At 40.3% G+C, this 18,677-nt stretch overlaps 4 protein-coding genes across 5 annotated transcripts; 3 read left to right on the top strand and 1 right to left on the bottom strand.

Annotated features, from left to right (window-relative positions):
- Positions 1 to 2,926: 2,926 nt before the first annotated feature.
- Positions 2,927 to 8,300, top strand: plaub (plasminogen activator, urokinase b). Of its 2 annotated transcripts, none has more exons than XM_051418381.1 (11): positions 2,927 to 3,056; positions 3,134 to 3,218; positions 3,808 to 3,912; positions 4,251 to 4,404; positions 4,846 to 4,943; positions 5,018 to 5,059; positions 5,155 to 5,347; positions 6,120 to 6,271; positions 6,352 to 6,492; positions 7,166 to 7,314; positions 7,390 to 8,300. In XM_051418381.1, exons 1-11 carry the CDS (start codon positions 2,961 to 2,963, stop codon positions 7,582 to 7,584), a joined length of 1,410 nt encoding a protein of 469 aa, XP_051274341.1. In that variant the 5' UTR covers positions 2,927 to 2,960; the 3' UTR covers positions 7,585 to 8,300. The 2 variants fall into 2 exon arrangements, with proteins under 2 accessions (XP_051274341.1, XP_051274340.1); XM_051418380.1 differs by having other exon boundaries at positions 5,149 to 5,347.
- Positions 8,301 to 11,565: 3,265 nt separating this feature from the next.
- Positions 11,566 to 13,257, top strand: LOC127373502 (DELTA-stichotoxin-Hmg2b-like). The gene is made up of 3 exons (XM_051418039.1): positions 11,566 to 11,732; positions 12,127 to 12,252; positions 12,655 to 13,257. Exons 2-3 carry the CDS (start codon positions 12,149 to 12,151, stop codon positions 13,082 to 13,084), a joined length of 534 nt encoding a protein of 177 aa, XP_051273999.1. The 5' UTR covers positions 11,566 to 11,732; positions 12,127 to 12,148; the 3' UTR covers positions 13,085 to 13,257.
- Positions 13,258 to 13,582: 325 nt separating this feature from the next.
- On the top strand, positions 13,583 to 14,720 carry LOC127373501 (DELTA-actitoxin-Afr1a-like). The gene is made up of 3 exons (XM_051418038.1): positions 13,583 to 13,749; positions 13,886 to 14,006; positions 14,174 to 14,720. Exons 2-3 carry the CDS (start codon positions 13,903 to 13,905, stop codon positions 14,622 to 14,624), a joined length of 555 nt encoding a protein of 184 aa, XP_051273998.1. The 5' UTR covers positions 13,583 to 13,749; positions 13,886 to 13,902; the 3' UTR covers positions 14,625 to 14,720.
- A 233-nt stretch (positions 14,721 to 14,953) lies between these two features.
- Positions 14,954 to 18,567, bottom strand: LOC127373500 (endonuclease domain-containing 1 protein). Its single transcript, XM_051418037.1, has 2 exons — positions 18,184 to 18,567; positions 14,954 to 17,356 (listed from the first exon to the last, which is right to left on the bottom strand). The coding sequence occupies exons 1-2, from the start codon at positions 18,463 to 18,465 to the stop codon at positions 16,736 to 16,738; spliced, it is 903 nt and encodes a 300-aa protein (XP_051273997.1). The 5' UTR covers positions 18,466 to 18,567; the 3' UTR covers positions 14,954 to 16,735.
- Between the last annotated feature and the right edge of the window lie 110 nt (positions 18,568 to 18,677).

Genomic DNA, 18,677 nt, shown 5'->3' with positions numbered 1-18,677 from the left:
TCCTGCAAACATTTCTCCAAATAAAGAACATTTCTGCTTCGGGGGTAAAAATCTGTGAGTTTCAAATAAAACTTAAATAAAAATTATCCTCAACGCTGAAGAAAATGACATTATTATTCACTGTGAGTGGGATTAACCAATCAGAGACAAGGATTTACTCCATCAATGCCATATATGGTAACATTTTACTCAGTGACGTGAAAATAGGATTTTTGCATCTAAAAGTGATAAAATTAGATATTTAATATTCAAATATAATTTATTTAAAGAGGTATTTCACCCTAAAACGTGTTTTTTGAGCTGTAAACTGAATTATGTGTATAGATATAAGTATAGACTGTACTGTGACAGTTTGTGCTAGCTGTTGCTAACCCTCTACTTAGTATTTATATATTCTGGCTCAATGCTTTAGATGCTGTAGAAGCACCAGACTGCACTCTTTATCTTGATCCCTCCACAAACACACACTCATACCGGAGAGCGCACAGACACTTTTACAAACAGCCATGAATGTGCTTCTAGTGACTCTAAAATCTCCAAAGGACTCTCTCTGTGTTTCCAGCTCGGACACACAGAGTCTGACAGCTCATTAGCTCTGTTAACTCTCTGACTACCAGCTCACTGGTTCTGCTACACCGCTGTGGTCAGTCTGTCAATCACTGTGGCCGCTGTCAAGGCAACAAACATTATGGGTTAAAGGACATTGGAGACAAATCATTAATATAAATAAGGAATAATAATGGTCAAAGCACGTCTTGAACAACAACAACGTCAGTAAATATCTAAAACTAAAAGGAAATATGTACACTGTGTTCCAAATTATTATGCATTTCTTACTAAATAGTCGATATAATTTGCAGTCAATAGGATTTTTTATTCCTCAACAATTATATCGTAATCTGGATTTTATTAAACACAGTTACCAATGATGATAATGGCATTATTTGCAAAATAACTCAAAATGCAGTTTTCCAAATTATTATGTAAAACAGAGTTTCAAATCACTCAATAGTTTCTAAAGGATTGAAAACCGAAATCTGTTGTATTTTTTTGCATTAGAGGATAATTTCTTTCAAATCAAAGCTATTTAAATCAAAAACATCTTTTAAGATCGAGTTACATATTAACATAGGAGCCCTTCTTTGATATCACATTAACAACGCTCTCAACCATTGAACTTGTTTCTCCATGTACAGTTTCTGCCTGGATTTCCTTTGAGGATGCCAGAGTTTCCTCCCAGAGCTGCTGTTTTGAGGTAAACTGCCACACGCCCTCATAGAGCTTCCTTTTAAGGATGCTCCACAGGTTCTCAGTAGGGTTGAGGTCAGGAGATGATGGTGGCCACACCGTGATTCTTTCTCCCTTAATGCCCATAGCAGCCTAGGCCTCAATGGTATTTGTTGCAGCATGGGATGGTGCGTTGTCTTACATGAAAATGATTTTACTCCGGAAGGCACGGTTCTTCTTTTTATACCATGGCAGGAAATGGGCAGTTAGGAACTCCACATATTTTGCAGAGGTCATTTTGACACCTTCAGGTACCTTAAAGGGGCCTACCAACTCACTTCCCATGATTCCAGCCCAAAACATCCTCCACCACCTCCTTGCTGACATCGCAGCCTTGTTGGGACATGGTGGCCATCCAGAACTCCATCCATCTGGACCATCCAGTGTAGCACGGCATACATCAGTGAATTAAACTGTTAGACAATTAGTCTTCATGTATTTCTGAGCCCACTGCAACCATGTCTCCTTGTGGGCATTGTTTAAGGGTGGCCGAAACACAGCTTTATGCACATCAGCAAGCCTCTGGAGGATCCTGCGTCGAGAGGTTCTTGGGACTCCAGAGACACCAGCAGCTTCAAATACCTGTTTGATACTCATCAGTGGCTTTTTCACAGCTGCTCTCTGAATACGATGAATTAGCCTTACAGAAACTTTCCTTAACACGCCTTTATCTGAACGAACCCATCTGCGCTCTGAATCAGACACAGATCTTTTCATAGGACGATGATCTCTCTTAATATTTCGTAAAATATCCAGTGGTTTCATACCTATTGAAAGATATGGCACTATTTCACGCTTTTCATCTGCATAAAGATACTTTTTCCCCCCTATATTGCATGAAACCTGTGACTTGCTTAATAATGTGGAACAACATCCTTAAGTAGTTTCTCATTAATTAGGCTTACCTGGCAAACTAATAAAGACAGACCTGTCTGAGATTGATGTCAGTGATCTAAACAGACATGGGAAGCAGAACAATTGAAAACTTTCATTGAAAATTTGTTTTTTTAATTGAAATCATATTTGCATAATAATTTGGAACACAGTGTAAAGACTGGGTACAAAACATAATAATGACACATAATTAGAGCATTAAATGTAATATATTCAAACTATAGCACAGAAACAAACAAGCAAAGAATGAAAATGAATGAATCAAACATTTGTAAATGTCCAAAAGTCCAAATTTAGTATTACAGAGACATTAAAGACACACCCATTAAAGACCGAAACTGTTTCTTCTTGATTAATAACACATCAGTCAGCATCAGTTTCCCAATAATGTGTCACTGGTGGGACTTTCTGAGGGCGTGGGAACCGACATACTGCAGGTAATGTCCAGGCACTCATAGACACATTTCACTGCATCATTTTTACCATCATCCAGATTTTTTAAATCCATAATCTGGTAATTTCCCCACATAAAACAGCTGCATGTTCAATTTGACACCCCAGAGCTTCTGACATACCAGTCTCACTGATGCCCTTCCTGTGACCTGATGTAAGCGAACAGTTCTCACAAATCCACTCGCCCTGCTGTTTCCCTCAAAACAAATCAAAGTGACGAAAAGCTGTCCTCGGCCAATCACGGCGCTCCCTCCGCCCCGCACGAGAGCAAACAAAACGGGACGGACCCCGAGGAGGTTCCCATACATACGTGTGCAAGCAGGCTCATGCTGTTTGGATCTGTGCAGAGAGGCAACATGAGAACCATGGAGGGAGTTGGCGCGCTGATATTCATCCTGGCAGCTCTGGGTACAGCTGAGGCAGTAAGGACGATTATAATCTTCTTTTTACTGAAACATTCAAACAACGAGAGTTTATAACATTTATTTTGTACTTTTAGGGCTTAATGAGAGAAAAACGGAAGGCATTGCCTGGTTTCTCCTTGTCATTTTCCTCTTCGTTCTCCTCCTCCTTTGAGAGTTCAGGTGAGAAACTCCACATTCTTTAAGTTCACAGGGTTGTTTCCATAAGGGGGCCCCCCTGGGGTGGCCCCCTTGCCTCTTCCACTCCACCCTGTGTTTCAGAGGCTGTAGCAGATATCATCAAGATATCTGAATGAAAATGTTGTGGGAAAACACACTTAAGGGAAAGCTGAGACACATACTAGACACATGCCAGTGGTTCCTAACCCCCCACTAGGGATTCACCAACACTTCATAGGGGGGCTGTACATTTAATTGTATAAAAAAATCCTAAAAATATCAGAAAACTAATCTCTGGTGAATTATTTACAGGAAATCTATCTTCATTGTAATCAGTTGTTTTACACAAACTTTCAGTTACAGTCTATCAGTTGTTCTGTGTTTGTTGAATACAGTCAGGGGTTGTCAGGTTACTCAAAGATAGATAAGGGTCTCTTAAGGAAAAAGGTTGGGAACCCCTGCTTTATGCCACCCCTGTATAAGTAAGCACCCCACTCGTGTCCTCCCTACCCACTCAATAAAGTCTGGAAACGCCCCCGGCTGTGTATTAACAGGCTGTTTTTGAGCATGAAGTGTGTAATTTGTCCTGCAGGAGGGATCTGTCTTAACGGAGGCACCTCTGTCCGATCCCTGACTACTGGTGAACACATGTTCTGTTTGTGTGCCGACGGCTTCGAGGGGAGTAACTGTGAGAAAGGTAAGAAGCTTAACTGTAAACTTAACTGTAAACAAAAAGAATTGTTGAAACTGATTTACATCGAAAACATTCTTGATTAATTAGCTTTAGTAATTTTGTGTGACACTGCACTGTGAAAGTTCATAATCAGGAATGTTTTTCTAACTTACAAAACTAAGTTAGAGTCACTTAAAATTACTTGTAAAAGTAATTTTCTTTTAAAAAAGTAAATTTAGTTTGTGTTACTTAAAATGTTATCCGTTTCTACAATTTCTTTGTTAAAATAACAAATTGTATTAACAGAAAACTAGTTTGCATTTATGTTTTTCACATTTTAAATCACATTTCTGCTCCTTTAGTGAAAAGCAGCCACTGCTACGACGGTTTGGGGCTGTTCTACCGAGGCACAGTGTCTCAATCAAAGAGTGGACGAACATGTGCCGAGTGGGATTCAGACACCAGGGAGCGCTTCTTGTCCTCAGACGTTAACTCAGGGAGGCACAACTACTGCAGGTATACAGAACTCCTGTAAATGTTCAGCTGTTTTTGCCCTCGATCAATCCTCAGGGGTCTGTGGTTTGATCCCCGGTTCCTCCTTTATGAACTCTTGTCTCTTTGGACAAAAGTGTCTTTCAAATGAATGTTTAACACCCGACAAGGTTGTGGAAACTGCAGCAAAAGAGAATATTCGAGGAGGTCAATAGCCACTACACATTGTCTTCTACTAAGTGTTGTCTCTTCTATCTGTAACATTTCCTCATTAGTGTTAACAGCCCAACACACTTTTAAAGCCCCAGAAAGTGTGGTTAAAGTTTTTCTGTGTGACATTAAAATCATTTATAAAGGCTCAACAATGAAAGTAAATTAAGCAAAATATGTTGTTAATGTGGGACCCAGTTGTTCAACCAACTCATATAATTAATATCTCTAACATCACGTGTTGTTTTCCCACAGGACTATAAACTACAGACTGCGTCCGTGGTGTTACGTTTGGAAGAACCAGCAGCGGGTGTTTGAGTACTGCGCTATTCCCCGTTGTGGCTCTGAGGCGGGTAAGTCGCGTTCTCTCTCTCTTTACGAGTAAACCCAAACCAGAGTGCATGTTTAATTTGACTTGTTCTTGTAGTTCCAGTCGCACCTCCGCCTGCACCCACTGAGCCACAGCCAGGTAACTTCACCACCTCACACAACTCTTCACATCCCATGTTCATGTTCCCTCCCTCCCTCCACTGTACTGAGCTCGGTTTCACCCTCCAGCTGCAGAGTCCACATGTGGCCAGCGCTCCAGGAGAAAGCTGATGAAGATCGTGGGTGGAACAGTTGCCACTGTGGAATCCCACCCGTGGGTTGCTGCCATATTTTGGCGCAGTAAATCCAAGGAGAAGGTTTTCCGCTGTGGGGGGAGTCTGATCTCAGCCTGCTGGGTCCTCACAGCTGCCCACTGTTTCCCTGACGGGTAAGAAGTGAGATCACTTACTGTAAGCACAGCAGGTGCTGAGAAACAGCTGGCTGATTGGACTTGTTATCATTTTTGGAGCTTCCAGTTTGGATTCAGGAGGTGTTGTGGGAATGTTTAGGCCACTGAAGTCAAGGGTACTGACTGGAGACTTAACCTAACATACATGGGTAAAGAAAGGTGCACCCTCTTCCTAGCTTGTGGAAATTAAACACCCATTAGAAACTGAGAAATTTGTTGCTCAGCCCTGCAGTGGTGGAAAAAAACAACCAATGACAGCTTGAAAATCCATTAAATTTATCTCCTCACAGACAGTCTGGAGGTCCTCTGTTTTTTGTTGATGGTTCCTAGTCTGTGTCTCTGAAGAGAGGATGTGGTAATGTGGGAAAGGGTGTGTGATCTTGGCTGACAATAAGCCCATGGGAGACTAACCACGAGTGTAATGGCTAAGACAACACCAGACTTCGGCAGATCTTGAGCAGATGGCCGTATTTTCTCGGGTTTCTCTTCATCACGCACAAGTAGTTTTCTTCCAACTAAAGACTTTGTTGGAGAGGAAAACCAATGACTTAAATCTCTGTTTGTTTACTGCTTTGTGTATATGTGAGGTTAACAGAATTAGTAACAAAGAGGATTCAGGCTTAGGTGAAATAAATATGTAATCATATGGATATAGCCACCTACTGGCCATAGGAAGTAAGCCTTGTGTGGTGATTATGATCTGAATCTGATCGACATGAAATTTTCATGTTATATTGAATTTGTGTTTCAGCTCCCACGCCAAAAACCGCAGGTTCTCCGTCATCCTGGGGAAAAATGCCCTGAATGAGAGCGACCCGACTGCGGAGCAAGAATTCAGGGTGGAAGAAATCATCGTCCATGAAGGGTTTGACAACAGTGAAGGGAACTTCAACAATGACATCGGTGAGAGATCGTTTCCAGATGCTTCAGTATTGATGATGTTATGTAATCAAAGCAGTGATTCTTTGATAATTGTTCTGCAGCTCTGGTGAAGCTGAAGGCCGATCAAGGGAAGTGTGCAGAGGAGAGCAACTTGGTGAAGACCGTCTGCCTGCCGCCGCCTCAGCAGCGCCTCCAGCCTGGTGTCACCTGCGAGATCGCTGGATATGGGAAGGAGAAATACGGTGAGGAAGGTTTAAAATATTATTGTATGCTGTGGAATTAAAGGACCAGTTTGTAGGATTTAGAGGCATCTAGTGTAGAAACAAACATGGCGATGCAACATTTCCGCCGATAGAGAATCTCACAGGTTTCTTTTGGGAAAGCATGTAGACGCCCCTGTCCACATACTTTTGGACGTATGTAAGTAAGTAAATAAGGAAAGAGAATGAAGCTTTGGATCAGCTGACAGCCACAATATAACCGACACCTGAGCCACGTGAAGCTCCAATTGAAAGCTCCAAGAAGCCCAGACTTGGACCTTTGACCACCAATGTCCACATACTTTTGGCCATATTGTGTATTTTCAGGTTTGCAAATGAGTCTTTTCTAAGTTAGCAAGCATTCACTTGCATACAGTAACATTGTTATGATTTTACACTGCAATAAAAGTCTAAAACAATATGGCCAAAAGTATGTGGACAGGGATGTTTAGGCTTCAGTATTCAGTAGGTATGTATTAAACTGTTCGAAAATAACAAGAAGGAGCTTCCAAAATCAAAATGAACAGATATCATAAAAGAAAAATGTGCAGAGTAACAGTGTCAGATAAAGTCAATGAAATTAGTTTGTTCCTTCCTCTTATTATATGTATGGTACAAACCATAATAAGTTGCACTGTATCTGTCTGGTTTTCAGGTTTGTGGTACAAGTCTCAGTACCTCCGAGAGGCTCAGGTGAACCTCCTCGCCGACGATGTGTGTCGACACCGGGACTATTACGAAGACATGATCACTGACAACATGTTGTGCGCCGGTCGTCCCGACTGGAGCCAGGATGCCTGCGAGGTATTCACAACGAGTCTGAACCTGCTTCCACAGATCCGTTTGTTGATTCCCTCTAACGCTGAATGTTTCCCACAGGGAGACTCGGGGGGGCCTCTGGTGTGCGAGGTCGGGAGCAGGCTCTTCCTGTTCGGAGTCATCAGCTGGGGCGACGGCTGCGCAAAGGAGTATCGACCCGGTGTTTACACCAGAGTGACCAACTACAACCGATGGATAGAAGAGAAGACGGGGCTGCCATCCATCGCCGCTGGCTCCATGTTCCCTCAGAAGTGAATGTGGAGCTGTTTGCTCTTCTTCTTCGAGGATAAATGTGGCAATATATTATGAAATGATGGCAGATGTGAAATACATTCAAACCTGACAGAAATAATACAAAATACACATAATTTGTTGTTCAAACAGCTAAAACTTGCAAATATCGTTTTTTCAAGTATTTTTTAAGCTTTATTTTTATGCTGACATTTCATTTCAATACACACAATGTGTGTCTGCTGCGTCAGGGTATTTCATACTTAAACAATAGCAAGTTTGCTATTTGGTGCTTTCTGCCTTTAATGGTTTTGCTATGTACTTCTATATTTTTATAAAGTAATGATTCATTTTTTACATTTTATAGATTATTTTTGTTTTGTTTTTAATTTTTAATTTGTTGCCTTCAAATTAAAAAATAAACAAATGTTTCTGCATTTTTAAGCAGCTCTGCACTTTAGCATTGTACTTCCATAAAGTAAACTGTCACATATCTTCACTGTTCAGTACAATCCGGTTGTTTTCTGCCACGTTCACAACATAGATTTTATTTTTTAACCACGGGCTCATAGGCTTTTGTTCTTTAAGTACTACTGAACTTTTTCATTTGATTTTTGATGTTTATTTTTCTATATGTTGTTTTCCACCAAAGGACACATTGGAAATAACTGTTGTAACACTGTCTTGAGTAAATAAATAAAATGTATAAATATAAGACTTGAAATAAATCAGAAAATGTTGCTGATGAAGCATTTTTACACCTGTAAATATAAATCAGGACACAAGTGATATTACAGCCTTTAATTATCTTTTTGCAACTGCTTGTAATTCCCCTTGGTTTTTATAATAATGCTCCATTACACTGTTTTATAGCCTGAATTTATGGTGTTGTAAAAGTACCAAGAAAAAAACCCTGCAGGGTAATTGCACTAACACACTAGTTCCCAACCTTTTTCCTTAAGAGACCCTGATAGTAAACTGACATAAAGTCACATATTTTATGGATATTTCATATTATATTCAAAACTGTACAATGAATCCTTTATTTATTCAGCTTTTTTAATCAGCTTTATTCAGTTATTATGTTGAATCAAACCCCAAATGTTTCAGCTTTATCTGGACAAACAGAGGTAAAGTGTTAGAAAGCACTTCATCTACACTTTCAGTCAACACAAGGCCTCTTGTAGGATAATCATCTATGAACTGACATCTTCAATAATTGTTACCATTTGAGCGCCATCTTGTGGTGACAAAAAACTATCAAGTTAATTACCATCGTCTAAAAATACTCCCTAAAGAAGTAGCCTATTATTAGCCAAACATATCAAAAGTAAAAGCACTTACTATGCAGAGTGGCTTCTTCCACTGTGTTCTATTATTATAGAATATTATATAATTCTGTTTTTTTCACTAAAAAATATAAAGTCGCATTAGATTAAAATACTCATGTACAAGCACCTAAAATTGTACTTAAATTCAGTACTTGAGTACATGTATTTAGTTACATGCCACAGCTGGTGCCAGTGTTGGTCAACCATCTTTGTAGTGTAACTTATAAAGAAAGACTCAGTACGTATTCCTAACTCTACTTAATTGTGGAATCTATGTTTTTGTTCTCATGCAGAAAGCTCAGTTTCATTGAGCTGGTCTGACATAAACTGCTGGAAGTAAATGTCTGTCTTCATTTTGGTTGTTTTGATTTGACCACAAGATGGTGCTAATGTAGTAAAAATGAAAGAAAAAATTATGATGACTCTATTTCTGCCTATGTTGATTAAAAGGTTTGTAAGACGTCTTCTGTTTTTCCCCTGATGAAGAAAGAGTTTAAGCTTGTGATCTTTAAAGCTCTGAGTGGATGAGCTGCACTTAATGAATCTAAAGCGACTGCAGTTATGACTGTTACTCTCCATACAACAATTTGGTGAAGCTCTACAAACTGAAATATTAATTCATTTTAAATCCTACTGAAGAAATACTGCACATGTTTATCAGCTACATTTTGCTGGACACTAATCTTGTTAACATCTGAGTAAGATTGAGCTGCTTTCTTTTGTTGGAGACACAAAGGAAACATATTTCAAATACTATGTGTGAGTTCTGTTGCCGTGAGACACTGCAGCACCATTTTCCTTGTAGAAATATATAATAACATATAGAAACAATGATAATATAGAAGGGTCCTTGTAACATAATGAGGGGAAATAAAACAAGACAATGTTCTACAATGATATAAGATTTAAAACGTATTACTGCTTGTGTTTTGATGAATGTTGCAGAGATGACACTGTGTTGTTCAACTGGCTGGACGACTATAAGACTCCGGAAACTGTTCTGTGGCTCCATTAAACCATAGTGTCATAGTGAGTCTCAAGGGTCTCCAAACCTGAGTAAAACCGGAGATATTGTGAATGAATTGCCAGCATCATAAACCCCCCCGGCAACCAGGAAATGAAATGTTTCATTATTTTAATGTATGCATGCTGGATGGTGCTGTGATACAGTGGTTATTAGTATTCCTGCCTTGCCAAGAGGGTGTGACCCACGGTCCAAAAACATGCATGCATGTCTGCAGTGGTGAAAGAAGTAATCAGATCTTTTACTTAAACCAAAATATCAGTACAAAGTAAAAATACTCCATTACACGTGACATAAATACTGAATTTAAAATCCTACTTTAGTAAAAGTACATAAGTGTAACTAGAGAAGACATTTTCTGAAGATAAGTGAAGGCTGGGTGTTGAAAAGCTGATGATAAACTGCACTGCTGGCTTTAAATGTAAATAATGTCAATAATGTATGAAAGATGTATAATATTTTAAGGTTTGTCGAAAAGCTGGAGCTAAAGTGCAGAGTCGGCTTAACTTTGTATTAAGAAGCAGCTGAAGAAGCAAAAACAATTAAGATAAAGTAAAGTATAAGATAATGAATACGATTGAAAAGATGATAATCTCCATAATGTAGGAAATACGTGGAAAACTGAATATGAAGTTTGGGGAAATAGCCGGGAGCTAAACTGCACTGATGGCTGGAGAAGCAGCTGAAGGAAGCGTTGCAGGGATACAGATAGTTTGAGGGGCTAGTTTAGGTTATTAAAGTTTAATTTGAACTTTAGCAATTATGGGCCACTCATTTCTGCCACAGCAGCAAAAATTCAACTTTTTCTCCCTCCAGAGGGGCAGTTCAGCCAAAGAGGGCAAATAGGTTGTTGCTCAGGCAACTTTAGCTTGGCCTTGTGCATTCCCTTGAAGAGTTGGAAAAATGTACCAATTCATATTAATATTTATATATAAAAGTTGAATAAAACTCATAATGTATGATACAACTCAATGACACCTGAAACATGAAATAGTGCCTCAATCGTTGAGCCTGTACCAGTAGGCCCGTTCAGTAATCCATCCATGAGTACATGTTTGTGAATCTTTGCAGTTCACTCTGATGGACTGGTGACTTGTTCAAATATCACACACCTTACAGTGCATGCTGGAACAGGTTCCACATACAGAAAACATGTGTAAAAACAATGAGAACGTCTGTTGCATCAAGTTTAGCTCATTCATCACCATTTGGGCACATGAAATGCACTCAAACAAAACACTTGTGACAGTCTCTTCTAAAAGCCTGAGGTGAAAAGATTGACAGTGCATGTAATGAATGAATTAGAAACCATAACCAACTACCACAATGTGTTCCTTCAGATGAACCGATTTGGGGTTTGGACTCCATCTAAAATGAGTCACAACCATTCGCGGTACAGACGGTCTGACGGGTGTGGCTGCTACTATTTACTTTTTGAATCTTACCAGAAATTCAGGTACTACACCCGGCAACTGTCAGCCACTGTGGAGTATCTATTGTCCGCCTGTGGCAGCAGTACTTTTCCATCTTGTGCCAAACTTAATATCAGTACTGAGACGTTTAATTCACATAATGTTTCTATAATCCATTCTTTTTCACTGCTTTAGACATTGAAGTTTAACATACAGATGACATTACATGTGTATTGGTGCAGATGTCTTCTTAAAAGAGAGAAGAGACACACCTCCTGTAAGCTCAGACTGTATGTGAGGTGTGACTGTGCCTGGGAGGGTGTGACTTCATACCTGTCTCCAAACCAAACTCAGACCTGTTTTCAGAGGACTCTCTGCCACCCTGTGTGTGTGACATAAAGCAAAGTAAGTACATTTACTTTGAGTGAATTATGCCGTATTAACCAAAGCTAGAATTATTTTCATGTCTAGTGGTGATATTAGTAGATAACAGTCTGTGATGATGGTCAGTAGAGATGCCTTTAGCTCTTTAACTTGTAATAAAGATGAAATAGTGTGCTGCAGTGATGTAATGCTTGGTGTCCTGAGTGCATCGTACTTCATCCTTGTGTTGTAGTGTGTATGTAGAATCATTGTTTGCACGCCTCTTAGCAGTTTATGTGTGTCAGGTGACTCTACCTGACACTGTTTAACAAGGAACCTTCGGGCGCCTTCTACATAAGCTGCAAAATAAATCTTAATGACGGCAAACTTCCAGTTTCTGATGTTCGCAGCTCTTTTCTCTACCTCTGTCTTTTAGCCGTCGTCCAGCTGCCGCCAACATGCCTGAGACTGCAGAGTCCCACGCTGTCGCCCTCACCACCAACCGCAACTGTGTCATAGAGATCACCAATGTCAGTGCTACCTTCTGTCTCGTCAACCCAAAGTAAGAACTGCTGTTAGACAGTGTCCCCGTTGCACAAATACTGCACTCAAGTAAACTTTGAAGGTACTTGAGGTGCATGAGTGTTTCAATTTCAAACTTCCCACTGCTGAAGATTGGATCAAAAAGTAGACCAGTTGTTGAAGATTAAACTAATGTTTTCCAACCTTTTTGCCTCCTGACCCTTGTATTCCAGATGTCTATTAGTTGTTCCACATGGATACATCAGCAGTCTAATAAAGTCATATATAGTAATATCTCAGTCAACAGTACTTACATTTGGCTGATAATAGGACTTTTGCTTTGAATGGAGTATTGTTACATTGTGATATTAGTATTTTAACTTAAGGATCTAAGTACTTCTTCCACCACTCACGGCTGCATTCACCCTCTTCTACCCTTCAGGGTGCACATGGAAAGCGGCTTTGTCTTCAGCCCCCCACAGCCCACCTTGCGCACCACCAAGACAGAGGTGTGCTCCTTCACCAAGGATGACAACACAGCATCGGGAGCTGTGGGCGTCCTGACCTATGAGCTGTTTGACATGCGCAATCGCCACTGCAACGAGCTGATGGCCATCATGTTCTCGGTGCCGTTCGACTATAACTTCTACAAGAACTGGCTTGGGGTGGGCATCTTCGAGCACACGAGAGCGTGCGATGACAAGCTGTACGACCACATGTACAACGGAAAGGATTTCACCAACTTTGTGCGCCAAGAGGCCAACGGCTCAGGGGTGACGTACAAGGGAAGGATGGTGGACGTGAGGGCCTGCATGTCTGATGAGGGCAGGGCAATTATTAAACTGGAGCTGTATGACAAGATGGGCAGATGAGTCTCTTTGTGGTGCTGTGAGAATAAAAAGGTTGAGCATCGAATGAGATCATTGGTGTGGAGTAAATTGTAAGAACACAGCCGATGCACATATTCCTGAAAACCTACATGCAACTTGTCTGGCATTCATGTCATGTATCGGTGCTTTAAATGAATAAAAAACAATATAATGGATTTCTTGTCCTTCACGTTTTTTTGTACCATCTCGTCACACATGATCACAAATGTTTGTATGCAGTAACATCAGGTGACAAGATTTATTAAGCAAATACAAAATGAATAATACTTCACTTTGAGTGGAAAAAATACATTTCAGTGAGGTATTGTAGGTTCACACCACAGACCCAGAGACAAAAGGTGTGGCGCATCATGAGACAATGTGAGACGGTCACGGAAAGCTGAACAAACCGGCTGAAAACGAGAATAACCACTGTAGAGTTGTTATTGTCGGCTGCACCCCAGTCTTCACGCCTCTGTATATACGTACCTGAGGAGAAGATGTTTTGAGACGGTGAGCAACCGGGAGAAGGTGTGTGCTGTGGGTGGAGACAGTTTTGGGTGGGATTTAGGTGTCACACATTCCCCAGTGAGAAAGGGCTAAAGACTGAATCCAGTGTTTCCAATCTGGTTTTACCTGAGCGAGCAGCACACCTGGAACCCGGAGAGGTAAGCTTCTTTATTCCTGTGCTCTTATTTAGTTAATTATGATGTACAGCAGAAGGATTTAGCACTGTACAGTAATTGCTCCGGTGCATTGTAAAATCTGCTGTTTGAACTTTACACCTCTCGTGCTCCGTCGCAGCCTTTCCGAGCAGCAATATGAGTGAATCAGCAGAGGCTTTGGCAGCTAACCTCAAAAGCCGAAGAAATGTCACCATTGAGATCACCAACATCACCAACAACTACTGCCTAGTGGACCCCAAGTAAGTGCAAGACTTTAAAGGCAAACTTGTAAAGCTGTTGAAAAAAAGAGTTAATTTGCTTTCATGGATAAACTGAAGAGCAGCTTGAATGATGAGGCCCTAATTTCTCAAAATTAGTAGCCGTTCATTATCTAACTTACTTTTTTTTTTTTTGCTTTATAAAAAAGGGTTTACTTGGAGAGCGGCAACTGCCATAGCCCACCCCAACCCACTGTGCGCCCACTGAAAACCGAGGTGTGCAACTTCAGCAAGACCAGCGCCAAAGCCACTGGCTCAGTGGGCGTCCTGACCTACGACCTGTTTGAGAGGCAGAGCAACTGCGCCAAAGAGAAAATAGCAATAATGTTCTCCGTGCCCTACGACCAAAACATGTACAAGAACTGGGTGGGCGTGGGAATCTACGAGTTGGGGAAAGAGTGCAACGAGAGTCTGTACAAAGAGATGTATTACAACAAAGAGCAGGTGGGCTTTGCGCGGGCAGAGGCCAAAGGCTGCGGTCTCACATACCAGGGCAAGAACCTGGACATCATGTGCACCATGTCCCCTCTGGGCAGGGCCATTCTGAAGGTGGAGATCTGGGACAAGGTCTTCGCTCAAATGACACAACAGTCTTACTAAGCTGGTGATGTAAGTTAATGCAGTTTGACACACCGGTGTGTAGTGTTACATGTGTTCATAAATAAATAAATACATAATGAGTCTGATATGACAAAACTTGTGTCTGAGTGATCATTACAAAGATTCAGAACAGTCGAGTCCGACGGGTTGAGACAGTTAATGTTTGTCTATATGAGTCATCTCTGCAATATATCTATTGTTCTTCATTTAAAGCATAAATATAATTTCCACTTATTACACATGTTCAGAAAGCCTTTTGAAAATGAATGTGATAGAATATAGATTAAAGTGGGGTGTCTGTTTTAAATATAAAACAAAAGATCACTGACTTTATTTAGTGATAGTGATTTAATTATAAGATAAAAGATACATTGATTTGATGAGGTGTTTCTTTGGATTCATTCAGTAAAGATGAAACTTCAGTGTCAACAGAAGTCAAACAAACAGCTTTTCACCGTCACATGTATTGCACGAGGTCACCACCTAGTGGTCCAACGTATTTGGTGCACGTACTGCTGCAAACCCACAATGGAAGCATTACATTGTACACGTACCCAGACAAAAGAAATACCATTACATGCACATGCATATACATGTATGCTTAGCATGAAGAGTGAAAACAGCCTGGCTCTGTCCAAAGGTAGCAAGTGTAGTGGTAGTGTTTGTTTAACCTGTAAAATAAAAAGATGTAGAGGGGTGGCTAATAAATTCAAATTAAACACATTTATTTAGATTAATTTTAAGTAAAAAAAGGTAATTACACATTTTGGACTATGTGATAGGCTTAAGTTAGATCAAATATGACACGTATTTAGAAAAATGTCTGAAATAAAACAATTCTTTGACTTCTAATTCCACCTTTAGATATTTGTATTGGCCTACTAATGTGGACCAATAATGTTTTCTACATTACATCTACATCTGGGGGCTTTTCCAAGTAAATAATAACAAATGTGTTTATGATTAAATCAGTGTATAGTTCTTAAAGTCTCCATGCCACCCTCTGGCCAACCCATGAATATTTCTTTAGATCCAGTCCTCCGTTGTAAAAACAAGAAATATGTTTCACAGTCCCAGACTTTTTCTTGGTCGGGTGTCAACAACAAAACTCCAGGAAATCACTGCGCCATGAAATAGTTATTCTGACGTTTTTTTTTGGGGGGGGGGGATTATTGAGCTTTACAGACACCGTGGTTGCTCACCTGGTGGAGCTGACATCCCAGGTACCGGGGCTGGGTTCTTGCTGCGTGCCCTTCCCCCTCTCTCTATACCCCTGTCCTGTCTACAGTATGTTGACCTATTCTATCAAATAAAAAGCAAAAAGCCTCAAAACAATATAACAAAATGAAAAGAAAATAGTGAGCTTTATTAAATCTTTGGACAGTTCCTAGTCTTTATGCTAAGCTAACTGTCTCCTGCCCCCATATTTATATTTTACACAGATGTGAGAGTGGTTTCAATCTGCTGTCAGTTAATTAATCAATCAATAAAATTTGATTCTTTCTTTTTGGAGGAATAAATAAATCACAGTCCTTTAAAACTTACTACTAAAATTATGTTAAATTAGTGACAAGTGTTCAGTAATTTGACATTGATTTGTTTGTTAATTAACAGATATCTTGTATAATTAATATATAATTAATTAATATAATTATTAATAAAAGTTTTCTAAACAGATACATTGAATAAATGTTTTTTTTTATCAGTGTATAAGCATTTACAGTTTTTATCACTGAAAACAACAATAATTACTGTAATTTCACAGATAATTACTTTTATTTACTTTTTGTTAGCTAAAAACTAATTTTAATTTTAGTAAATGACTGTACGAGTCAGTCATTTTACAGTATTTACAGTTTACTGTTTTTGGTGCCCCAGCTGCCTGAATATTACAGTTTTTAAAAATAAATGATTTTTTTACAGTGTAACCAAACCTTAACCATAGTGATGGCAGATTATAAGAATAATTTCTCTAATATTTTGTCATTTTGTTTGCAGGACTTTGTTGAAAGGACACACTGTAATTATAGTTAGTCTGAATTAAATTGAAAAAAATTCTTCAAAGACCTGATTATTGTAACAAAGCAGTCTCTGTGTGTCTCTGTGCAGGATCAGTCTGATCCAGAGCACTTCTCATAAAAAACACTGACAACGGTATTGAACCGGTCCTTTAGATACATCTCAAGTGTTTCCAGTGGCATCTGTCTCACATCGTATCCTCTGAACCGTTTCTTAGCTGTCTGGCTAACGGGCACAATCTCCTCGGTGCTGTTGCGGTCGTTGCGGCCCACTGCGGCGTACGTGGGAAACAAACCCTTCAGTTCTTCTGGCAGACTGCTGTTGTAGTTTGGGCAGCAGTAGGCGGACCACATATACTCCGGCACAGCCACACGGTGATTCTTGATCCAACGCTCGTCTTTCAGGTAAGGGATGATGCCAGTCACTATGTAAGAATCTCCAAGACAGTAGGCCCCCAGGGTTTTGTTGACGGCCTGCTCCAGGTCTTCCCAGGGCCCGTCATTAGAGCCCGCCTTCTGGGGAACCACATTAGTGAGGGTGAAGGTGGCCGAGCGGTCTTCATGGCTCTGGTGGTGGAGGCTCGGGTTCAAGTGGCCACGGGAATAGGTGGAATTGATGTAGTCCAGCTCCACCGCCTGGCTGTCCACCACGTTCTGGTCCAGAGGGCCCGGAGGGAAGGGGATCATGTTGCCATCAGCTCTTGGGTAGGCTAGCTGTTTATTGGGACGTTAAAGGAAGAAGTGATGTAGTTTTAAAGTTGACTACATGTCATACAGACCTTTAACGACGTTTACATGCATAAAATATTCTGTTTTTTTCACTCTTATCAAGGTTTTCAAAGCCTTCAAGACACCAGGAATATAGTTTTGGTTGAGAGATACTAAATCGGTCTATTTTATTCTATTTTAATAGATTTCTATAGTTATTTTTGCCTAAAAACAGACGACCTTGAGTGTAAAAAGTACCAGAATCAGCCTTCATAAATTTTGTATAAGACTTTAATGTGTTTATGTATTTAATGGAAGCTACAGTCCAAGGGAAAACTAAATGCTACAGCTTGCAGTTATATTTCAGTAAATGTGTGTCTTGTTTCAACATGACAGTGGTGTCATATAGTTACATATAGCAGCAGATTAATGGCCATGGTTTTGGAGAGAGCTGTTCAATAATCACAAATGGATGTATCATTTGGCTTTCCAGGTACTTTTGGCCATGTAGTGTACCAGATTCATGGTTATTAAATTTAAAAAGTATGAACTGTATTCGACCATGCAGAGCTGACAGACCACGAGCACACATATGGGCCAGTTCTTCTATACTGAGGCATATTTCCTTGTTTTTCGTGTTATTTCCTGAAAACATGTAAATGGTGCTAAACTAGGACTAGAAGTCTTTTTGAACAAGAATAATGTCTTGTTTCAGTGTGAGCCTACTAATATCTTCTGTTGCCCTCTAAACATAAAGACAGCTAAACACTCCACCTTCTCTAATACTTTATATAAATTCATGTTTCAATATGAATCAACACAAATCTGCTCACCTGTGGCTCGAACTTCCAAGATGCACTGGGTCTCTTTCCTTGTGGTACGGAGTACAAATAGGCAGAGAACCACGGAGAGCGGCGTGGTCGACTGTACAACGTGGCAAAGCGGTACTGGTTGTAATAATGTTGGCAGATCGGGGTCCCTGACAGACCTTTGGGAGGCCAAGACTTATAGAAGACCTGCAGGCATGGAGCGAAGTCCCCGACATCAGCTGCACACAGACACCACCCGACAGTGAAGGCCAGGACGACCACAGCCAGATCACTGTGATGGGACATTGTGATAGTGGGCAGTTGGTGGTGAAATCCAGCTGTTGAATGGCCAGCAATGTGTCATGCCTTCACACAGACCCTCAGTTAAAATGCTGTGAAGCGTGAATTAATAAAGAGCTGTTTCCCCTTTTTCTTTAACACATGACCTCTCAGTGAAAGCAGAAGCAGTTTCAACATTGGTTTCACTTTTTTTTCTTTTTTCGCTTGTTGCACTTCAG

This window comes from Dicentrarchus labrax, unplaced genomic scaffold (assembly GCF_905237075.1).
Source record: "Dicentrarchus labrax unplaced genomic scaffold, dlabrax2021, whole genome shotgun sequence".
In the NCBI taxonomy this organism is placed as follows: domain Eukaryota; kingdom Metazoa; phylum Chordata; class Actinopteri; family Moronidae; genus Dicentrarchus; species Dicentrarchus labrax.
Note: the sequence above shows the minus strand (reverse complement) of the source record. Positions and strands in the feature narration are given on the sequence as shown.